The sequence below is a fragment of the Lynx canadensis genome, chromosome B2, assembly GCF_007474595.2.
Source record: "Lynx canadensis isolate LIC74 chromosome B2, mLynCan4.pri.v2, whole genome shotgun sequence".
In the NCBI taxonomy this organism is placed as follows: Eukaryota; Metazoa; Chordata; class Mammalia; order Carnivora; family Felidae; genus Lynx; species Lynx canadensis.
In genome coordinates this window covers 145,137,771-145,162,578 of record NC_044307.1, presented here as the reverse complement: position 1 = coordinate 145,162,578, position 24,808 = coordinate 145,137,771, and the positions used below count along the sequence as shown (strand labels likewise).

The 24,808-nt window shown below is 39.4% G+C and overlaps 1 protein-coding gene across 1 annotated transcript in view; it reads right to left on the bottom strand.

Annotated features, from left to right (window-relative positions):
• MAP3K4 (mitogen-activated protein kinase kinase kinase 4) overlaps positions 1–24,808 on the bottom strand; it is a 111,705-nt gene that overhangs the window by 41,412 nt on the left and 45,485 nt on the right. The window contains exons 3-4 of the mRNA XM_032593352.1: positions 17,151–18,514; positions 1,645–1,887 (exon numbers count right to left, since the gene is read on the bottom strand). Of these exons, the coding sequence (XP_032449243.1) occupies positions 1,645–1,887; positions 17,151–18,514 (1,607 nt within the window). The remainder of the gene's footprint in view (positions 1–1,644; positions 1,888–17,150; positions 18,515–24,808) is intronic.

Sequence of the window (24,808 nt, the reverse complement as noted above, 5' to 3'; positions counted from 1 at the left end):
TCACTGGCCCTCCAGCCCTTCCATCACGGCATCTCGCTAGATTATCACAGTATTGCTTAAAGCAACGGGGATTCCATAAATACGAGTACCTAGATAGCAGAGCACTGCTTTAGCCAGCTGAAATCTTTTTTTGAACAATGTTTAAGGGTAAAAACTCATCTCCTTTTCTTTTACTTGCATGTGTGGGATGAACAGGTGGACACAAATACACCGAAATAGTTACAGTGGTCTGCTCTGAGGGGCAGGATCATAGGATAATCCTCATTTTGTCTGCATCATTTTCTGTACTTGTCAAATATTCCAAAATTAGTACAGATTGCCTTTATACACATAAATTCCCTTTCAAACGGTTCTAAAAGTAATTACTCACTATCAGGGAGCCACGGCTAGAGCGACATCTACTAAAAGCTGTTCTGTTCAGATGTACATTTCTCGGTTAAAGATGTCACTTAGGTGCTTATAACCGAATCTTTGAATGATCTAAGCCAAAACTTGTTTTATTTTGATTCTAGCAATACTACATTCATCTAAGTTTTGTTTTTTTATTTTTAAAAACATTTTAACATAAACTACTGTTTCATCTTCATAAGAGCCCCACTAGCAAAAAGTAAACTCTGCCTTGTTTTTACCAGGTTATATTCCTGAATATTGGTTTTGTGAGAAAGGAAGTCAGTATATACCCAGGCCTGCTAAAGCCTGCTAAATTACCACTGCAACAGGTGGACAAGTGAGAGGCACGGCCATTGCCACAGCGGGCAGTGAGCAGCAGAACGAGGGAGAGAAGAACACTCTCTGGCCGGTGCTGGGCAGGAACCCAGGAACCCAGGAACCCAAGCGGCAACAACAATGAGTCATGCCTTCTCGGAGCCACACCACCAAAGTCAAGTCCTATTCTGTGCCTATCCGATGACCTGTGCTTGTCCCCAGGTGCCATCCCATCATCCCCCTTCCATCCCCAGGGGACAGACAAGCACAGTTGACAAAAACATACCTTCCCTCCTCCCCCAATCGGAATTATTTATCTTGTATAGTGGATATCCGTATGGTTAATACCATAAAGTACGAATACAAACACTCACCAGCATTCACCGTGCTAGATACAACTGCTTCCAGCCCTTCCTGTCACCTGTGGAGTATCAAACTCCCTAGAAAATCCCATCCAAAATTGATAAAAAACAAGAAAGCAGAAGCTGTCATTACTATTTAAACCATGCAACTGTCTACACGAGCAGAGTCCAAACATCTCCCAGCTGCACACTCGAAAGACAATGAATGCTCTGTTTACAGGTAGCTTCACTCGGACAAGAAAATAAGTGTAAGGAACTTAAACTACTTCTCCTGAGTGAATTTTAAGCTCCCAGCCTTCAACGGCTAATGTTGGGAGGCTACGCCATTCCACCACCATCCCTCTATATCCTTCCGGAACAAGAAAGTGATGGCAGGAAGGCGAACCACAGTCTTCTCTTTGAGGACTACATGCAAAGAACGTTTGAAATTACCCTAAAAAGAGCAGCTTAACAACACCAACATGCACTCATTTTTCGCTATTTGCAGCAATTTTAAAAAATCCTCAAAATAAAGACTATAAGCCTGTAGAATAGCATAATAATTGCTAACTTTTTTTAATCAGTCTTGGAAACAGACCTGCTTAATACTCAAGAGAGACGGTTCTCCAGCAGGCCTCTGCTCCAATCTTAACTTCAGACACTCATGTATGACATTCAGAAGGACTCGACAGAGGACCAGGAAGGCAGGTTCGAATGAGGGCAAGTCCATGGACTGGAGTTCATCCCACGACACAGTGCTGCATTTCTGCTCCGAGGAACATGGCGTCCTGGATAACTGCACATAATCTGAACCCCACATGGGGTCTGGAAATTCGGAAAACTAGAACAAAAATTCAACAAAAGTTACAAGAGCATACAAAAAGAGGTGCTATGGTTGTGGTTGTAACTACTATTCCCTATAATTTGCTGGCAAACCTACAAAAATCACAATTTTACAGGTAAGATAATCTTTAGAAGAATTCAACGTGTTTAACATAGACCCAAGCAGAAAATCCTAACAAGAACTAATACCAAACTATGACATTTTTATCAAAAAAGCATAGTGGAAAAACTACCAAGTTCATCATTTTCATCACAAATTTTATCATCATACTTAAACTAATTACAACACTTTACTTTTAGGGTTAGATACAGTACTATCCACAACTATCTCTAGACTGAGAAAACCAGAAATTATTAAAATCTGAGAAAGATTACCAGGGAGCCATTTACATAAACATAAAAAACTAGCTGATTCTACCAATTCCTCTGTCCGTTGCTCTCCCGAGCTATATAAAAAATTTCTAAACTTGACCTGGCTGGTCCCACTCAAATGTTATTTGATACCCCTGGGAATCTCAGTGTCACTCCCCTTTCTTACAGTTACTCCATCCAATGCCTTATGCTGTTCCTCATAAAACAGGGAGTTTGGAGCTTCCCCACCGTTCTTAAACTTCTGGCAACATCACCCTGACCAATCAGATCCAAAGACCTTCATTTCTCCTTTTATTGACAAAACAGAGGCCAACAAAATTTGAAAACCTCAATTTCTCTTCAATTTAAAACGTCACCAATTAGAACTATTCTGCCTCAATGTCATTCCTATCTACGTTCCCTGTCCTTTACTGAACTCTTAACTCGTCTCCTCTGCTCATATCCTTTCATGCTCAACACAGATTTCTGCCTTTAAATTAACACATGCTTTAGTTTTCTGTAACAGGCCAGAGTATTTAAAATAGTGCATCATTTTTAAAATGTGATAAACGTGGTTAGGGTTAAGACATGTCTGTTTAAAAGCTTTAGGCAATATAAATGCTTGTTTTTCTCCAGTGCAGAGAGTGGTACCAGATCAAAGGCTGATGTAAAGCTCTATGAAATTCCGTAAACTCTCTATGATAAAATTCTAAAGAATTCTTTTGGCATTCCCTAGCGTCCCAGTCCGTTTACCCACATGCTGCAAGCTCGCTGGGAAAGAGAACAATCCCTACTTGTCCACAGTGCAAGAGAACACCGCCTGGGAGACTCAATGGCCAGACCCACACAGCTGCTGGGAAAACGTGTTCCTCCTGGTGGTGCATGGCGGGTCAATCCCTGTCCAAGGAGGAGCAGGCGTTAGAAAACTGCTGAGCACTGAAGAGGAAGTGGCAACTTTAAGGAAACCAAGGTGAAGAATCAGAACAGCTGACACTGATTTCATGTAGGAAACAGAGAGAACCATAAAATACTCTACTGCAAGATCTCATTGCAGTCCTCTGGAAAAACAATTTAACAAACCAAGACTTCTATAATAAATTCAATAAAGGCAGTAAGAACAGAATGAATGTGATAAAAATTAATAACTTAGGCAGTAACTACAGAAATTATCGCTGTAACAAAGAGCAAAAGAAAAAGAAACAAATTTTGGGTGAAAAATAGAGACACGGGAGTCAGATCTAGGAGCTTAACGTAAGAATCACATGAGTGCAGAAAGAACAGGAGATGGAGAGGGCTGTTTGCACAGTCAAGATACCACTAACGTGAAGAAGGAAGAAACCTATTTAGATAAGGAAGAACTCTAAGTATAATTCCTTTATCTTCACTAAAAAAAACCCTGAGGAAGTATAGTAAGGTCTAATCAAATAAAAATTAAATCCAAATAAAGATCCTAAGACAAAATACCCAAGGAAGTGAGAAGCCATGAAATTAGCAGAATCTACACAGGCAGATACAACTCCAGGATGATAACTCGGTTAAAGAGTTATAATGCAAGTTCTAGAAAGGAGTATTTGAATTTAAAAAAATATATATATGAGGAAAAAAAACCTGGAAAGGGGCAATAAAGTGCAAGAATGGCACTATTTGTTATTATTTCCTTCATTTATTATTACCTCCAGTGAGAAATACAGGGTTAAATATGGTATGAAATCTGTGATCAATTCAGGCAAACTGGGCTGACTCCATTGTACACAGACATCAATAAAAATGCAATGTAATTACAAATCATAATCTCACTGACCTTTTGTGTGGATTAATAAACTCATTCAATAAAACTCATGTGGAAGAAAGTAATGTACAAAAATAAAAGCAGCCCAGAAATTTTTTTTAAAGAATTAATGGGAACGGGGCACCTGGGTGGCTCAGTTGGTTAAGCATCTGACTTCAGCTCAGGTCATGATCTCACGCTTTGTGAGTTCGAGCCCCACGTCGGGCTTTGTGCTGACAGCTCAGGTCCCAGAGCCTGCTTCGGATTCTGTGTCTCCCCCTCTCTCTGCCCTTCCCCTGCTCATGCTATGTCTCTATCTCTCATTAATGAATAAACGTTAAAAAAAATTTTTTTTAGTAAAAAAAAATGTTTTTTAAAGAATTAATGGGAAGAATTGCCCCACACAATGGCAGACCTTACTAATGAAACTACTTTATGTAAAATAGAAAAGTACTGTAAACAGATCAGCAGAGAAACATATCTAATTATCCATAATTTAATACATAAAAAAGGCAGCAGCTGAAACAGTTGGACAATGGATAATCTAATGTTCTAGAAAATTGAAAAATTATCTCCTTACCTCCCTCTATTACTAGACCTCATGCTGTCACAATTAACCATTTTTTTAATTATGTGGCTGTTTAGAAATTCTTGCCTGATATGAGAAACCAAAGTATGTATTAGTGTAAGTATAAAAATATGTTTTGAACATACATATTTGGAAAGACTCCAAACGTACTAAAACCTAAACACAGAGCTATACATTAGGTTAAACCATACGAACTTGTCATTTTAGGCAGTCGAAATGACCAGTCATTTCTAACTGTTGACCAGTTAGGCAGTCAACATAATAACAGGAATTCTGGAAAGACAGTGGTGGCAGCAGAATTTTGATTTCCCTTAGTTCCCCCATAAGAACAGACAAAACTAGGACAACAAGACACACGTCCAATACAACTTGGTGATGAGGTATTGCCATGAAGTCCAAAGTAGAAGAGATGGGGAGAAATGACCTGTTCCGGACCCTGCAGGATCAGCACTTGTGCAGGGGAAACCCAGGGGATTACCAGGGTGTCTGATGGGCCTAAAGAGGCAAATTCCACAGTCACCAAGGACCATTCGATAGAAAGCTCACTGCTTCCATTGAGGACTTCAGTGAGAAGAAAGCAATTTGGGCCCAGATTCACAAGTGAGGTGAAAGCGTTGTAATAGGTCTGAAGGGCCGAAGCGGTTTAGGCTCCCCAGACTCTTAAATAAAACTATCCGCTAAAATCTTCTTCCAGGACAAACCTGCTAAAGTAAAATCCAACTGACCTGCAAACTACAGCAGACATAAAGCAGCGAGAGGGTCCAGCAGTGGGAGGGGAACACAGCCAGAAGATCTCAAAAAGAGAGACTATTTTTTTGCAGTTCAGAAGGAGAAGCTCAAAGCTATAAACCTAAACACGTTCTGAACTCTCTCTTTCCTTAAAGTCCATGAAAACAAATGTTTAAAAAAGAGCAAGAGGAAAGGACAGCACTAGAACCCACTAGGGCTGGAACCCATACAAGGTTATTAAGCAGAGAAAGAAAGAGCTGAACCACTTTACGGACAAAGAAAACCGGCCAGAAAGACACGCCCACTAAACAGAGCTGTGGCCCAATTTTCAAAAAAAAAAAAAAACGCTGAAAGAAATTAAGAAAACCACAGAAGATATAAAAGAACAACATAAATTAAAATTAGAAGGACTCCAAGTGATAGTACTCAGAAGATAACTTTTCATCATTTCAAAAACAGAAAACAAACTAGCAGGAACATGAACACAAACAGAACAGATCATGGCTTCACAGAAACCGGAGGTAAAAATGAAGAAAATGTTATATATCAGAAAGAAAAGAAAAGAAAAGAGAAGAGAAGAGAAGAGAAGAGAAGAGAAGAGAAGAGAAGAGAAGAGAGAAAAGAAAAGAAGATTTGAAATAAAGGGACAGAGAAGAGAGGGAAAGTAGGTCCAAAACATATACAGCGGTGGTTCCCAGAGAAGAAAACCAAATCAATGAAACAGAAAAAAGTTAAAACAATAAGAAATTCACTTGAAATTAAAAAAAAAAAACAGATAAAAACCAAACAAAACCTGAAATAATATATTAAAATGGCACCATGTATTCAAAAATACCAATGTGGAAAAACCAACACCAAGTAAACTAGTTGGAGTTTGAAGAAAAAGAAAACAACAACAACAACAACACAACGATCCTTTGGGCCTCCAGGTTATAAATAAATAAATAATACAGGTGAACAAAGGTCTTACAAGTAGAAACAAAAATGTATTGTCATCAGACTTCCCAACCTCCATGCTGCAGGCCAAAAGACAAAAGCATCATATATATCAAACTTCTTCAAGGAAAGAAAATATAGGCCAAAGATTTTATAGCCAAACAGACTTGCAAGAGTAAATGCCACAAACTGTTTGGAAAATTCAAGAACACAGAAAACGCTGTTTTTGTGAACCCTTACTGAGGACTACTACGGAACAAAATGACTCAGAAGACCATTAACAAAGATCAAAACATGAGTCTCAAAAATTAAAAAAAAAGCCAAAAACTTTGTATCTAAATCTCAATCTCTGTCTGTCTACTTCTCTATGTCTGTCTATTGAAACTCACACACATACTCCCCTAGAGCTGAAAGGAGGGGATAATGTAAGGGAGAAAGTGTGGTCAGTAACGGCTATACTGTTGAAACACCGCAAGGATCACAATCTGGGGGGCCGGGGTGGGGGGCGGGCATATGCAATTTCTTAGCATTTCACTGGACATAAAAGAAAAATTACTTCAAATGAAAACCTGGGTTTAAAAAAAAGGTTAATTCCAATATCCTCATAGTTGAGAACCCACAAATAACAACAAAAAAAATGTTGGGCTGGGGCAACTAGGTGGCTCAGGTTAAGTGTCCGACTTCAGCTCAAGTCATGATCTCCCGGTTCATGAGTTCAAGTTCTGTGTCGGGCTCTGTGCTGACAGCACGGAGCCTGGAGCCTGCTTCAGATTGTGTCTCCCTCTCTCTCTCTGCCCCTCGCCCACTCACCCTCTGTCTCTCTCTAAAATAAATAAACATTAAAAAAAATGTTGGGGCGAGAGAGAGCAGTAAGTATATTATACAAAGATATTAATGTAAGTATAACCTTAAGGGGTAAAAATACACTTGCCATATATTAAAAGTAAATAAAGAAAACTGCATACACAGCTTATATTAGAAAATGGAAGAATAAAACATAATCTTAAAGCGTAATACCTTTATCAGAGAAATCAGATTTCCTTGAAAATATATTATTCCATAGATTTTTCTCTTAAAACAAAGCATTTCTCATAACTCTTGCAAAATTAAGGTTAAAAAGCAAAACCTAAAAATAAAAAATACACATAAGAGATCTCTGAGTGGGTGAAGAAAATGTGGGACACCCACTCAAATGTGCGCCACACAGACGAATGGCGCATTGATACAACCACAACGTGGGTGGCGTGAAAAAAGCCAATCCTGAGAGACCACTAGAGGATTCCATTTACAGGAAATGGCCAGAATAGGCAAATACAAAGAGACAGAAAACAGGTAAGGGGTTGCTCAGGGCTGCAGGTGGCGGGTGGAAAGACTGGAGGTGGCAGCTAACTGGTCGCGGGCCTCGCGCGGGGATGCTGAAGATGTTCCCAGGTTACGTGGCGCTGATGATTACACGGCCCTGAATACACTGAAAACCCCTGAACTCAACACTTCAAAATGGTGAATGTCATGGTATGTGAACTCTGTCTCAATACAGCTGTTATTTTAAATAGATGGCCAAAAAAAGAAGAGAATCTAAATACATGTCCAGTTGGTGGCATAACCATGAAGAATTATTCAAGCATCTTCGAAACACGGTAATTTGAGGGCATATCCCCAAAGGGCTGTTCCCTAAGGATGGGAACGTCTCAGAGAGACAGTCATACATTCTATGTGTCCCGAGGAAGTAGTATTAATGCCATTAATCAACCAATCAATCAAGAAATCCTGAATCTGATCAAGCCACTAGACCTTACAGTCACTTTACACAGAACAAAGAGAAAAAGGAACACATAATAGGACACCTGTAGGTCCATTTACCAAAATTCAGACTGTGGGAGACTCCACAGGGTAAAAGGCCCAGGTTGTTCAATAAACATATGGCAAAACAAAGGGAGGGGGACTTACACTTAAGAAATATAATGAACTGTTACCTTGTGTGATGGATATTCGAAAACTGATGATTTAAATTGTTAAATGTTTTTCAAAGAAAACCAAGATAACTATGACACAACCAAAATATGAACATTAACTTGATCTTTGATGATCACAGGAGTTAATGCTACCTTTTAGGTGTGACAATGGGACTGCGGTACATTTCTAGAACAGGCCCTCTTCCTTCAGAGAAATGTATAAAATATGATGATCCCTGAGCTTTTCTTCAAAATGATGGAGGAAGTGTGGAGTGGCAGTAGGTACTGGCCAGGAGTTAATAACCACTGTGCTGGGATACAGATTCAAAGGTATTCATGGTATTATTCGGTCTAGTTTTACATGGGTTTAGTATTTTTCTTAACAAAATTTTCCTGAACTATGTAAAAACAATTAGGAAAAAAATACAGAATGTTTTATAAACTTGGACTACACACAAAATAAGGTGATGAAGGCTATAATAAAAATTTTAAGTTTCTGTGTAGGGAAAAACATCATAAACAAGTTAAAAGACAGTTTGAAAAAAAGATGTATAGCCATAATAAAAAATGAATAATATCCATAAAATATAAATAACTCCAACAGATCAAGATTATAATAATAAAAATAGAAAATGAATAAAATGAGGAAAAAGAAAATTCAAAGAAGACATATATGCGGCCTATAAACTTGACAACGGGCTCAATGTCACTAAAAGTGAGGAGAATGAAAGACTAAAAGGAAATTACAGTTTTTACTGATCATGGTTGCAAAACTGAGGACTAATGGGATTTCTCCTCCACTGTCAGGTAAAGTAAACATGAATAAAGCCATTTTGAAGGGCAAGTTGGCAGTGTCTGTCTATCAAAGATTTAAATGTGCATGCACAGTGAGCTCACAATTCCATTTCAATTAATCATTCTTACAAGAACAATGAAGTAAGTTTATAAAGGGGAATGTACACAATACTCTTGGCTGCACTATTAAAAGTTAAGTGTCCCTTAAGAGTGACGTGGTTATAATCATCAGGGAAATGCAAAACAAAACCACAATAAGATATCACCTCACACTTATTGAATGGCTATTACCAAAAGGATAAGAAGTAACAAGTGTTGGCGAGGATGTGGAGGAAAGGGAAGGCTCGTGCACTGTCGGTGGGGATGTAAATTGATGCAGCCACCATGGAAAACAGTATACGGATGTTCCTCAAAAAATTAAAAATAGACCTACCACCATCTGATCTGCAAATTTCACTTCTGTGTATTTATCCAAAGAGAATGAAAACACTAACACGAAGAGGAATCTGCCCCCAGTGTGTTCACTGCAGCACTATGTACGATAGCCAAGATATGGAAACAACCTAAGTGTCCATGAGTGGGTGAATGGATAAAGGAAGTGTGAGATTTTATATATACGCAAAATGGAATATCATTCAGTCACAAAAAAAGAAGGAAATCCTGCCATTTGTGACAACAAGGGTGAACCCTGAAGACATTTTCCTGAGTGAAGTAAGTCACACAAAGACCAACACCGTATGATCTCACTCATATGTGGAATCTAAAAACGAAGCAAAACAAAACTGTCCTGGGAGACACAGGGAACAGGTGGATGGGCGCCAGAGGCAGAGGGTGGGATTTAAACAAGAGAGTAAAATGGTTAAACAGGCTATGGTACATTCATATGATGGAATACCATGGAGTTGTTAAATGGAACTGAAGCACGGCTAACTATACCAACATGGGGGCAGGGGGGACAACCCATCAGTTACAGAATAAATACAGCATTATCATTTAAAAAAAAAAAAGGAGCGCACTTGTGATGAGCACGGGGTGTTTATGGAAGAGCTGAGTCACTATATTGTACACTTGGAACTCGTATCAGGCCATATGTTAACTAACTGCGATTTAAATAAAAACCTGTTAAAAATTACCTGTATCACACAACAAAGACATACATTTATAGAAGCACAAAAAAAAGTCTACAAGATCCAAACCAAAGGATTTAGTACTCTGAGCAGGATAAGCAGCAACTTCATCTCTTTGTATATACACTCAATATAGAAGTAAAACAAAAGAAGGCACATCGTCTTATAAAACGAAGGAGCAGATCAAAATACAGCGGACCCTTGAACAGCAGAGTCTGAACTGCATGCGTTCACTTACACGCAGAGTATTTTTGATAAATACAGTACAGGACTGTAAATGTATCTTCTTTTCCTTATGATCTTCTTAGTAACATTTTCTTTTTATTGTGAGAATACAGTACATAATACATCTAACATACAAAGTACATGTTAATTGTTTAGGTTATCAGTAAGGCTTCTGGTCAACAACAGGCTATTAGTAGTTAAGTTCTGGGGAGTCAAAAGTTATACACGCATTTTTGACTGTGCAAGGGGTCAGCACCCCTAACCCCCATGTTGCTCAAGGATCGACTGTAGTCTTTGTGTTAGCCTTCAAAAGTTAGTTTCTACGATTCTACACCAGGGGCCATGTCACAAACTGACATGCCCACAGGGCCAGGTGGGTGATGTCAACGGGTGAGCGAGGTAAAGGTGACGGTAAGAGAACAAGAGATGATGGGCACTGTGGTCAGCTGGAACCCGCCAGATGCTACCACGTGGGAATGCAGGCCCAGTGGCGACAGACCTCCTCCCAGGACTTTAAGGAAAACAAAAAAATCCAGATATTCATGTAACATCTTGTAATTTTTTTAAATGCTAGCCACTAAGTCAAAAAATACTCAAAGCGCAAGGCGGGACAAAATATAAATTCAGGAGGCAGGATAGTGTAAGGATCAGGAGCACAGCTTTACAGCCAGCGCTGGGTTCGCGTCCTGGCTCTGCCGTACTGGGTGACGACCAAGTTACTTGACCGACCCGCCTCCATATATAGCAAGTACTCAGTTAATGGCAGCTACTAGCCTTGCTGCTGCTGCTGCTGCGTTGTCATCACGGGATCCAGTTCTCCACTGCAAGCTGATGAGTTCTCTCCTTTGATCTTTTTCATCTTACATCCGGTTGCATTCAGTTGGCTCACCGCAGTCAAAAATAACGCAGAGCAAATTTCTATCTTCCCTCAAGCGAGTATGCTTCTTTTAAGAAAACAGAAAACTTATAGGCAAGTGAGCAGTATGTGTTCATTGGCTTGCCACTTACTCAATTAAAAAGTTCGCCATTAAAAAAATTTTTTAACAAAGGGGGTGCCTGGGTGGCTCTGTCGGTGGAGCATCTTCGGCTCAAGTCTCGATCTCACGGTCCGTGGGTTCCAGCCCCGCGTCGGGCTCTGTGCTGACGGCTCGGAGCCTGGAGTCCGCTTCGGATTCTGTGTCTCCCTCTCTCTCTGCCCTTCCCCTGCTCACACTCTGTCTCTCTCTCTCTCTCTCTCTCTCAAAAATAAATACACATCAAAAAAATAAAATAAAAAATAAGTAATAAAAAAAAGTTCATGTAACTTTACTAATGCAATCAGACAGGTGATGACTGAAGCAAATAAAAAATTAACTACAATAACTGTATTAATGAACACCGATCTGGAAGGCGGGGGTAGGGGAAAATCGTAGCCTACTTAGTGTCTCCCTCGGGCTTAGTCCGAAGCGCACAGCGCTGGTCCCGCTCCTTGTGAAGCACGTTGGAGGGTAAAGATGTCGGTGCTCATGTCCTACCCCAAGAGATTCTGATTTGCCCTATAACCCAAAAGGGCACGAGTACGTGTATTTTCAAAAGCTCCCTGTGTAACAGTGATGTGCAGCCAGGTCTGGACACCACAGGGCACAGTTTAAAGTCCGGGATCCAAGAGTCCTGGGTGTAAAGCCCTCCAACAATCAACAGCTCCTGTGATTTGGAGCAAGTTACCTACTCCCCTTATTTGTGAAATATGGAATGAACAGCACCCCTTCCTTGGGTTGTTGTGCCTGGCACAAGGCAAGACTTGAAAACGAGTAGCTGTTGTTGCTACATGTCCCAGCTTCTACAGGCTTTGTCCGCTCTGAATACAAAAGGCAACCTCTCCAGGGCTGCTTGTGCTTATAGGAAAAGTTGGCATAATTATATATATTCTTGGATCATAAGGCAAACAATATTTGTTTGGCCATTAAACTTACGATAAATACATCATCATTTCCAACTCAAAAGAGAGTTAATTTATAAAGTAACCAAAACTCCTCCTTAGGATTTGAGGTAATATGCATGGTAACATGCAATGAGTCAGGCAACTAAATTTTTTTATACACTAAAGTAAAAATTTCCATTTTATCTTTCTCTTCTTCTGAAAAGGTATAAATTTCAGATGGTAAAACAAAAAGGAAGGAACAGAGAATAACCATATCACAATCTATGGCTCCAATATTTTATGGGCATTTGACATTTTAAAAAATGCACAAAACTCACAGATCCATACAACACAAAAAGTAAACTTTATGGTAGGTAAACTTGAAAAAATCAACTAGGACACTGGGGAATCCCAGGACAGAAGGCAGACTGAGATTAAGTGAATCTAGCTTGGGGCGCCTGGGTGGCTCAGTTGGTTAAGCGACCGGCTTCCACTCAGGTCATGATCTCATGATCTGTGAGTTCAAGCCCCACATCGGACTCAGAGCCTGGAGCCTGCTTCCAATTCTGTGTCTCCCTCTCTCTCTGCCCCTCTCCCACTCATGCTCTGTCTCTTTCTCTCAAAAATAAACAGACAAACAAATAAATAAATCTAGCTATGTTGCAAATGTATGCTATAACCTCACTGAAGAAGCTGGAGGAAACTGGTAACCTAACTAACTAACTGGTAAATTCTGTTGTGACACTCTGAGACTAAAGACAAAACAAACTGTACCTAAATGCTGTACTCTAGCTGGCCAATTTATTCCTCACAGGGGTCCCGGTCAGTGCTTCCGAAACCGCGTTACACGTGCACTCCAGCCGCACGAATAGGCCAATGACCTGCAGTCACGGCAGCCAGGCTTCCCACTGCCGGTGAGCAGAGGAGGGAGGCTGGATGAAACTTGTGGTGCTGGCTTAGACCACAGACATCAACCGGAACTCACGTTTATTTTTAACGGACAGACAGACAGGTAGGTAAGCAGATAGACTGATCGATCGATCAATCGATAGAGAAGGAATTGCAGATCTGTGCATACACGTGGGCTGAAAGACATACCTATATTTTCTAACTCTATCACTGAAGGGCATGGAAGAATGACACCTGACAGTAACATCCAGGGCCCAGATCTTCATTTCTAAACACCATACTCCAATAAAAGGAACCAGAGCTCCTCGGGGAAACGGCTGACTTCAGGACCGCAACAGGAAAAATAAAGGATGATGCTTTAAAATAAGAAACTGCTCAAAAAGCAAAACCATACAAAAAAAGATGCAGGCATGTCAAAAGGACCCAGAAGCCAATTGAAAGAGTTCCGATGGCTAAAGCAGCAACAATCTGAGCAACGAAATAAAGAACAATATTATTAGATTACAACCCAAGAAAAAAATAAAAATTTATGACTCCACACAGAGACATAAATAAATGGGAGAGAAGAGGTAAATCTTTCAAACAGAAGAACTCCAAATAATACATGTAGATATTCCCTCCTCCTGGAGGTGGAGATTCCTACAGGAATTCCCCTCCCCTTAAATGCGGGTTCCGTTTAGTGATTCACTTCAAAGAATACAGCATGGAAAGGGAAAACTGCTAACTTGTGGAGGAACCTGCCAGACACCTTCACGGGGTGATCCAGGTTAACATGACCAATGATATTATGATGCCATGAGAGTGGCATTCATGCCCAAGCCTAAGAACCCAGTCTACTCTTGAGAAAACATCAGACAAACCCAAATTCAGGGACATGCTACAAGCCACCCAGATCATGAGAAACAAGGGAAGACTGAGCAACTACCACAGATCACAGGAGACTAAGAAGATGCGACTAAATGCAATGTGGTGTCCTTGACTGGACCCTGGAACGGAAAGGGGCCATTAGTAGAAAAATAGAAACCCAAATAATGTCTGCAGTTAGTTAACAGTATTTTATACCAAAGTTAATGAATTAATTTCGACAAATATAGCAGAGTTAAGTAAGATGTCAGCATCAGAGGAAGCAGGAAAAAGAACATAAATGAAAACTCTGTACTATCTTTACGAGTTTTCCAGAAGTCTAGAATCAACTGAAGATTACAAGTCTTTAAATTTAAAGATTTTGAAATATAATAATAAAATTTTAGAGAAAAACTGCTTCATAAAGCATGTTGATAAGCCAAAGGAAATTAAACATAAGATCACGTTATTCATAAACACTAATTATAAGTAACTTAATCATGAAGAATAAAAATACAAAGACATAGTCAAGAAAAATAAAATACCATGAGTATATTTCCTCCTTTCTACAAAATCCTTCGACTATATTCATTACTATTACCACATAAGCCATAAATACAGTGCAAAGTAGAAGATATGTGTTGGGTACAATGTGTGGCACCAGATGCTCAAGATGTTTCTAACAATTAAGAATGAAAATAAAATCGTCTTTAAACCTAAAGGCTATACACTGCTTAAAACGTACCTTTAAAATGTCTGAGTATTTGGCAGAGATTGCAGAGATAAAAAGGTTAAATACACTTTAAAAATAAAAATATAGAACAGTCTAGCCCATACTGACTTACAGTTAGCTTCTAAAGAGAAAAAAAATTTAACAAAACTTATAAAAATTAATAGTTCATATTTGGCTTCTATAGCATTTTACTATGTATACAAATACCTTTTTAAGCCTCACAACAACCCTGTGAGGTAGGTAGTGAAGTAATATTATAGCCATTTTACAGACGCAAAGGCTAAGGGTCCGAAAGATTAAGTTATTTACAAAGTCATGTGGTGAGAAAGACCCACACCGAGGAATAGAATCCAGTCACTTGATTTCAAAACTGCAGCTCTTCCTCCAAAATACTTAGTCAAAGTCTAAAACGAACCAAGAAGGTAAGTCTATATATAGTCATGCGTATACATACACACCTCCCCTTACAGAAATGATGTTCCTCAAATGGAAATAAAAAGAAGTCTTCCTTTCCCACGGAGTTAATTATAATTCTGGGGCCTCATCTTTTATTAGTTTGGACTGATCTCTAATACAGAAGAATTTCTACTTCAGCTCTCGGTTACTCTTTCGTTCTTTGACAAACACATTTTATGACACAAAACCTGAAACAACAGGGGCTTCTGTACTCCATTTTTGTTGTGAAAAGCAAACACTATCCAAAAAATTCTAATAAGCAGCCTTTAACTCCCACGCTTTATGAGCTCTGAATCTGTACGTCTCCTCTTTTCCCTAACAAGGATAATCTTCTCAGTTACATCTCAACTGGTCAAACCGAAGGATGGCAACTATGATGGGAACCCATCTGTACTCAGCTTGAGTTCTAATACAAAATGTAGTGCACTCATCACCCATTCTCAGCCTCTTTCTTGTTCCAACACATCTAAGGGACGCAAAGCTCTACTGTTAGCATCGACAGTTCACTGCCACGGAGGATCCCCAAGGGAGAGGGAGACAATCTGGGGGGAGGGGGGAGTTTAAAGCAGTCGTATGAAGCCCCCACATGTGTCCCGGGGCCCTTACCATGAGCCCCCCTCTCCTGTGAGATCCACTGAATTAGAGGTGAGGTAATGCTGCCAGAGCCGCTCTATTCATATCACTTCAAAAATAGTGCTTCACAATAAAAGTTAATCATCGACCCTGTCTTGCCCACATGTGTCCTCACTGGAACTGACCCACTCCAGCCAAAAACCTAGACCAAAGTCAGCCATTCACCATCTGAAGTATCTGGCAAATCCTTATTCCATATTTAGTTTGGTTCTACTGATTTTGAAACCTGCACTATATTGAAATCATACAAAACAGTGATTCAGGAGCTCAAAGGGAAAAAAGTCATTTGCCCTAATTAAAAGACGTACATAAAAAAATCAGAGTTAAAATACTGTCCAAAGAAAATCTCATAACAAATGCACTTTTAAGACATCTAATTAAAACAATAATCAAAGTAAACTAACTTCTTATAGCTACAAAGTACTGATTCCTTTTGCAAACATCTTGCTATATTATGTTAATGTCTTACCCCTTCTCCTAGAAGTTCACGATCTAGTTCACGAACAATAAAAATCTTACAAACTGAGGCTCTCGTCCACTGTTTCCGATTATTAAAAAAATGCTGTTTTATCACCTCTCACTCCAAAGCAAGCCAGATTGTGTAAACTGAAGTTTAAAAAATAAAAATAGGGGTGGCCTGGGTGGCTAAGTCAGTTTAGCATCCGACTTCAGCTCAGGTCTTGATCTCGCGGTTTGTGGGTTTGAGCCCTACGTCGGGCTCTGTGCTGACAGCTCAGAGCCCGGAGCCTGCTTCACATTCTGTCTCCCCCTCTCTCTGCCCCTCCCCCACTCGCGCTCTGTCTCTGCCTCTCAAAAATAAAGAAACATAATAACAAAAAAGAAATTAAAATACAGCGGCCAAACTGGACACACTACTCAAAAGGGAGTAAGCTATTTGCGAGGAATACAGAAAGAACTATATCCATGACCTCGGATGCCATATTCATTTAAAAATATTTCAGCATCATGTTGACTTTTTTACTGACTCATATTCAGCTTGTGGTCACCCATGATTGTGGCTTTCTTCCCTCTTTATTTATACCTAGCCTGTCCTTCTCCATCCTATATTTATATGGCTGGATTTTTTTCCCCTCCACACACCACCTTCTACTTAATTCACTGAATTTCATACAGTTTTCATAGATCCATTTCCCCATTTATCTCAGTACTTGAGAGAAATGTTTAAATCTGCAAGTTACAGTAACTACCACTTACACTTAAAATATCGAGCCTATGAAAGTACCAACAATCAACGCAACACCTTGTAATAATGGAACTAAGGACAAGAACAGACTAATGCCTACCAGAAACCTACCTCCACTGGATGGTCACTCTTTACCAGTGCTATACGTGCCCTTTGCAAGGAACCGTCCATCAGCTTGTGAAGTCTTAAAATTAACTTTCTTAACCCCATTTGCTTCAGCGCTTTGTCTACAAATGGCCTATAAATAGAAGTCAGACAGTGTCTACTAAAGCCTGCTTCCGTGCTGCCGTCTGGGGCTCCCCAGCCAGCAGAATCATCCTCAGACTCAAGCCGCTCAAGCTTCTTAGACACGCAGTCCTGAGAATGGATGCTGAAACGGCGGTCAGCGGGCTGTGTGGGTTCCGGGGCCCTTGGACCAGAGAGCTCTTCTTCTTCGCTCTCATCCGCGCTACTCTCCAGCCCTTTCAACTCCCCTTCTGTGTCATCACCCTCATCTTCCGGCTCATTGCCTTTGGATGATCGAGGAGAAGGGATTTCAAACACTGGCCAGCCAATGTCTGATAAATTCTTGATGCCCAAAACAGTGCCCATAATCCTTAACTTCTGATTTAGGTCTTTTGTGATGTTTAACCACAAACAGAGCGCCTGCACCCTGTCTTGGAAGTCTTTCGCAGCATATTTTTCGTAGTCCTTTTGAAGAGCCTGCAACGATGGATAAAGTGCTTCTATGTACTCCAGCAGCTCCATTATCCGTTTCACCTGCTCGAATGACACCCTCTGGCGTTGGAGATGCTCATGATATGTTGAGTAACCCACAATCTTTGTTCCATGAGGGGCTCTGCGCTGCCCTTCTACTGAAGTACCATTAAAACTAGCTCCATTTCGAACAAAGGCAAAGCTCCCATAATTCACTTTGAAAGTAAGGATTTCGTTGATAATATCTGGGATGGCTTGACGGGCTGTGTACAAAAAGAGGTCCTGGTCATTAATGGTCCGTCCTGCATGCCAGGCTTGTAGCTCTAACCAGATGAGCTCGTTAGATCGGTTAAACCAGAGAGCAGACGTATTTTCCTGTCCTCTTTGCTCCCTGTCCTTCTTCTTTGAGACTGAGGTAAGCTTTAGCAGAAGTCGTAAAGTCTCAAAAAACTTCAAGCGATCTGCCGGACAGTCAGTCCTAGAAGTCTGGCGTGCAGTTCTGGCTATAGGCATGGGCACGGATACCGGAAGCTTAGCGTTGCTGCAGCCAAGACTGAGGTAAGGCTTATTAAGATCCACATCTGGAATTGATTTTTTGGGCAAAGACCCACCCACCGAGTCCAACATGAACGAGCACTGCACATTTTTCTTATGGTCGCGCTCTGTTGTCCTAAGAGCTGCTCGGATCTTTTTCTCCTGCTTATAGCTGTATTCTTCCACATTCTCCACAGTTTTTCCAGTGTCTTTGTGTGGAGGCTGGTTTGGTGCATTCATTTTTTCTATTTAAAAACAAACAAACAGAACATTATGTTACTCTAAAACGTGAAGCTACTCTCGGCATCTTCAATAAAACTGATACTCACATGTACTTCTTTTTCAGGCTGTTACTGGAGACAAAATCATAGCCATTTGCTGAAAATTAAAAGATTCAGAATATATGCATTTCTAAACCTCTAAAAAGATTTTACCCATCTTCCCTGCTTTATTATACTTGCTATAGTCTCTAAGAGTCTCCGGTGGTAGCCTAGAACAAGTTGTGTACCTCTGTGCCAAAAGTGCAGTTATACAGGGAGAGAAATCGTCAGAAGTTAAGCCTTCACCTTACAAGAGACACAGCACAGCAGATCTGACAGAAACATGGCTTAGAAAACACACCCAGGGCTGCCTGGGTGGCGCAGCTGGTTAAGCCTCTGACTCTTGATCTCAGCTCAGGTCATGATCTCACAGTTCGTGGGTTCAAGTCCCACATCGGGCTCTGGGCCGATGGCATGGAGCCTGCTTGGGATTCTGTCTCTCCTCTCTGCCCCTCCCCCGCTCATGTGCGCACTATCAAAATAAATAAACTTAAAAAACAAAACAAGACAGAAAACACATCCAATTCTCCCCTTTGCCGTAAACTAAATGTATTAACTCAGAGCAAATCACGTAAGTTTTCCAGGTCACTTTTCTCATTTGTAAAATGAAGTAGATTGAACAAAGAATCTTTAGGCACTTTCAGATTATTTTCATAAAAAACGAAAGACAAACAATAGGCAAAAGTGTTATTCTCCTCCTTGGTTTCTTCTTTCCCACAAACAAATGAACGACAACATTTTGAATTTAGCATTAGCAAAAGTGAAAAGATATAGACTAATTCAGCATCACTTACCTGTACCGGCATATAAAGTAATTCAAAACTAATGCAAAGAAAAGTAAACACACACTTTTTTGTCAAACAACTGTAGAAAGTTCCATTAATTTAATTCCCAAGCTTTGAAATGTCCTGTTTGGCATTTCTGCCGCTACCTTGCCGAAATCCCTTCACTCTGTTGCTTTGTAGACACAACAGTCTCTGGGTTCTTTCCTACTTCCCAAGTCACTCCTTTTCAAACCCCCTCCTTGCAACTTGCATCAGAAAATGCTAACGTTTCTCAGAGTTCCACTCTTCTGCCTCTTGTCTTGCTTTTCCCTCCCTCGGAGAGCTCCTTCACAGCCACTTCAGAGATCGAAATGCCCAAACCTAAATCTCCAGCCCAGTCTCCCCTCCACACCCAGGATATACTTCGTTTCATTGAATCTACGATACGCATTCTCTATTTTAACATCTCTGAAATGAAAATATGTTTCATAATTAATAATGATATGAATAAGTTTTAGGAACAAACTAATAGCTTTCGCTTACATTTTCTCTTTTATATATATATAAATAACATATATAACATGTATATATGTATATATAACATATACATAAAAAGAATAGCTTTTTTAAAACCTGTGTCTAAATATCAGGAAGTATAAAAGGGTTCTTTCAGTAAATAGAAAATAAAAATTCTAAGTATGAAAACACATTGCATCATCAATTGTAAGCATTTTTTTCCTTAACACATATTATAGTATGTCTTTAGACTGGGTGAAATATGGCATATTTATATGGGTTACAAACTAATAGACCCCAAAATCAATTCACTAAAGAAAATTAGTTTAAAATCAATTTACCTTCTAATCAATTTAAATGACAATAGTTTTAAAATAAGAATTTTAAAACAAATATTCCTAAGTGCAATATTTACATTATATTTAATTTCCTTTATGGTCCATCAAAAAAGATTTTATCTGTCTATATGGATTTTTGCTATATTTTAATATAAAAACTATTATTTTTTAAATTACTACTATTTTTTAAGCGATATAACTTTTAACTCTGGTTTTAATCTACTTTACTTCTAAATGTCTTAAAACTTGTTATGCAGTCCATTGAAGAAACTTCTTCATAATTTTGTTTCTAGCTACAAAGGCCTATCAATGCTCATTCATAAAAAATTTGCCCAGTCCAGGGCTTTCTCTCCTCTGTGATGTTTTAACTGTGTTTTCCATGTCTTTACCGACATAGCACACGCATACATCCATCTCTACTCGGGAGAACAATGGTTACTTGAAAGCAAAGCTAACAAGTGCTTCCAAATTTAACTCCACTACTTTTATTTTTCAAGATATGAATTTATACTATGTTACTATGAACATCATAGCACACTGTTTAAGACTAGAGAAAAAGATACTGAGTAATTTTTTACTACACTAAGTTGGAGGTGCCTACTGGATAGCCATGTTGGTTGGAGATATCTGTAGGTGAGTAATACAGGTCTTGAGTTCAGGAAAGAAATCCAAAGATACCGATTTGGAAGTCATCAGTATATACAGACGTCATTTACTACTAGGAGAGTACATAAGAACATCCAAGAAACGTGTACAGAAGAGAGGCAATGCAGGTCTAGAAGAGAATGTTTTTTTGGTACGTGCATCCAAATAAATGGTTTTGAGTCAAAGACATCGAATACTTAAGTAACAAAAACCAATTTTTTTAGCTTAGGGTTTAGGATCCTAACAAGACTTCATAAAATGATGCAGAGTAATGTAACTGATAATGGCCAGAAAATGTTTGCATATAGTTTATAATTTGAAAGTAATAGTGAAGAGTGAAAAAGTATTACTTGGCTTATATAACTCATAAATGTTCTTCTAATCCATGATTTAAAGATCCTAAGGAAAACAAAGGGTTAACTGAGAGCGGCTGGAATGGTTTTTCATAACTCCAGAAGACTGGACTATAAACATTATGTCCAAATCTATGCTGTATTTTCTAGGAAGCTAATCTTCATAGCATGAACATATTAAGAGGTAAAACTTCTCAGCCTTGATCTTTATTTCAATAATTAAGAGGACTTAAGACCAATAAATGGCACAATCCCATGTTTCTGTATAAAAGAATCAAATTTTAGTAGCATAAAAAGCTAATTTTTGTAGATTATATAGAAATCTTGTTAAGCTTACCTCACAGCATACAAAATGGTTTATTACACAATTTTTTTTTAAATTTTGTGTTTACATAAAGCAATGGCTTATTATTTGGATCTACAATGTGGATAAAGAAAAGCAAATTGGGAAAGGCACAAGATGGAACAGAAAAGCTTTTTTTTGTTTGTTTTTGAAAACAAAAAACCAAGTTGATTTTGAAAATAAATACACAAATGGAAACTGATACATCTTAATTTAAAGTTTTTTTTTACCATTTACTTATTTTTGAGAGACAGAGACACAGCATGAGCAGGGGAGAGGTAGAAAGAGAAAGAGAGAAAGAGAGAGAAGGAGGGGGGGGGGAGAGAGAGATACAGAATCCAAAGCAGGCTCTAGGTTCTGAGCTGTCAGCACAGAGCCTGATGTGGGGCTCGAACCCAAGAACCACAACATCGTGACCTGAGCCGAAGTCGGACACAACGAACTGAGTCACCCAGGCGCCCCTGATACATCTTAATTTGAAAATGATTAATTTAAACTTAAAATAGCCTTTAACTACTGTGGGAAAAAAAAAAATCAATCTACTTTATCGGTAGCTATACTTTTAGAATAATGTATTTGTGATGGGCGGAGGAAACACAAGCCTATTTCCTAGCAATCAGTGACCCGGTAGGCCTCTATGAAACCATAAGGGACCCATCAGTTAAGGGAGATGTAGAAATACTAGGTGTTGAGTGGGGAGGAGTGGAGGAAGGGGGGGGGAAGAAACTGTGCAAGTTTAGATACAGTTCATATTCCCAAGCATTTAATATTTTGTCTTTACCCAATCTGACATAAGTATAAAACTTTTAATAATAACTTAAAAGCCCATTGATAATAGACAAGTTTCTTTCTTTATCTAGTTTTCTGTTAATACTAAATCCCTTTGCAATTAATAAAAAGTCAAATACAAATAGTTTCTGAAAAGGAGAATAAATCAAAAGTATACAGAATGTATTACATGAAAAAATTCTAATTATAGTATTACAAAACTAGTTCATAACAACTTAAGTAAGACTAATGGAGGGGCGCCTGGGTGGCGCAGTCGGTTAAGCGTCCGACTTCAGCCAGGTCACGATCTCGTGGTCCGTGAGTTCGAGCCCCGCGTCGGGCTCTGGGGTGATGGCTCAGAGCCTGGAGCCTGTTTCCGATTCTGTGTCTCCCTCTCTCTCTGCCCCTCCCCCGTTCATGCTCTGTCTCTCTCTGTCCCAAAAATAAATAAATGTTGAAAAAAAAAAAATTAAAAAAAAAAAAAAGACTAATGGAACATCTAATCTCCTGAGTAGCTATAAATTAAATGGTGTGATTTGGTCAGTGCAGTTAAAGTGATCTTCCAGATAGTTACTTTTTCCTTTGGCCAATCACCAATAATTCCTGCCTAATGAGAAGAATATGAAAGGAAAAGAAAAAAAAATTATAATGAAACCAAAAGCAACCAATGACAAGCAATATGGTTCGCTTGTTTAAACAGAAATGAGACATTCAACCGAATTCTCCCACCATCCATATCTAGAACTGGCTCATTAGAATATATAGAAAATGTATTTTTTATCAAGTCCCTGTAATACTTAGGCTCTCCCATCTGTGCACTGTCCAAATGCAAAGCAATGGCCTTCCTCAAGCTCTCAGATGAGTAAGCGTAAACAGATGGCTGCCCCTTACCTTTAAGTGGGAGACGATCATTAGAGCAGTGACGTCCTGGATGATCACACAATGTCAGCAATCTGCAGGGGCTCAGAGATGGAATTCGAGGTTCTAAAATTTCAGTCAACACTAAGAATCACTTGGATTCTTGCTAAAATGCAGATTCCTAGGCCCACCCCCAGTGTCTCTGATTCAACCTGGCTAGAACGGCAGCACACATCGGAGGGAAACACTGCTTTCTTCAATCCCCTCCCTTTCAAGGTAGAAGCTGTACAGAGACTGTTGTCATCTTCACAACAACACTGTGAGGAAGACCACCATGGAACACAGAGACAGACAGGAAATGTCAGGACGGGGATCCCGACCAATGTTCATGCCATCACTCCACCGTTACACCTGTCACAGGTGCTCACGGACCAGCACTAACCGTCCAACGAAAGGTTAGACACTGAGGGTCGTAAACAACAGATTATAACAGGTGATCCATAAAGGCTTGAAGTAAGACCACATGCTTGACTGGGGCCTTAAAGAATGGAAGGAGCTCAAACAAGGGTATTAAGAAAGTCAAGAGCATCTTTGAAGCCAGAGAAGATCATGAAAAAAAGGAAGAAAAGAAGAGAACTTGGCTGAACAGTGAGTCTGTATAAGGGTAGCCTGGAAATATAAATTACAACTTTGACTATCAGGCTGAGTTTAGACTAAAGAGCTGAAATGCAGATTTTTAAATCCACTCTAGTTAACAATGAACAATCGCGTGACTGACTACACAGCAGACCCCCTAAACAAGAAGGGTTTGAACTGTGCAGGTCCACTTATACACAGATTTTTTTTGATAAATACTGTAAATTTTTGATAAATACTGTAAATTCCCTTAAGTTTTCTTAATTTTTTTCCTCTAGCTTACTGCACTGCGAGAATATAGTACATAATACATACATAAATACACGTGAGTTGATTCCAGTCAACAGTAGGCTATGAGGTTAAGTTGTTGGGGACTCAAAAGTTATACACCAATTTTTGTGCACAGGGTTGGCCCCCTAACACCTCCCCTGCATTGTTCAAGGGTCAACTCTATAGACTGAATTTGACTTTTATCAGTTCAATTTTATGGCAGTATTATAGTCTCTCAAAAAAAAAGTTGCCGAGGCACCTGGGTGGCTCAGTTGGTTAAGTGTCCAAATCTTGATTTCGGCTCAGATCATGATCTCAGGGCCGTGGGAATCGAGCCCCACATTGGGTTTTGCGCTAAACATGGAGCCTGCTTGAGATTTTCTGTCTCTCTCTCTCTCTCTCTCTACCCCCTCCCCCACTCACACTCTCTCTAAAATAAAAAATTTAAAAAAAATTTTTAAGTGCTAATCCTACTTTTAGCAAAAAACACTTTTACACACACACATACATACACATACCTTGAGGTATTTGTTTATGATAGGGAAATTATGATGTTTGTTTATGATATATATGTATATATACACGCACACATAGGTACCAATTCTGATTAAATGTCTTGAGATATTTGTTCTATCTCTATAATTTGGCAATTGCGGTATAGCGTAATACTGCTGTAAAAATGGGGCTGGTGTTGATTACGAGGCAGATTCACCCTGGAAAGGACTTTT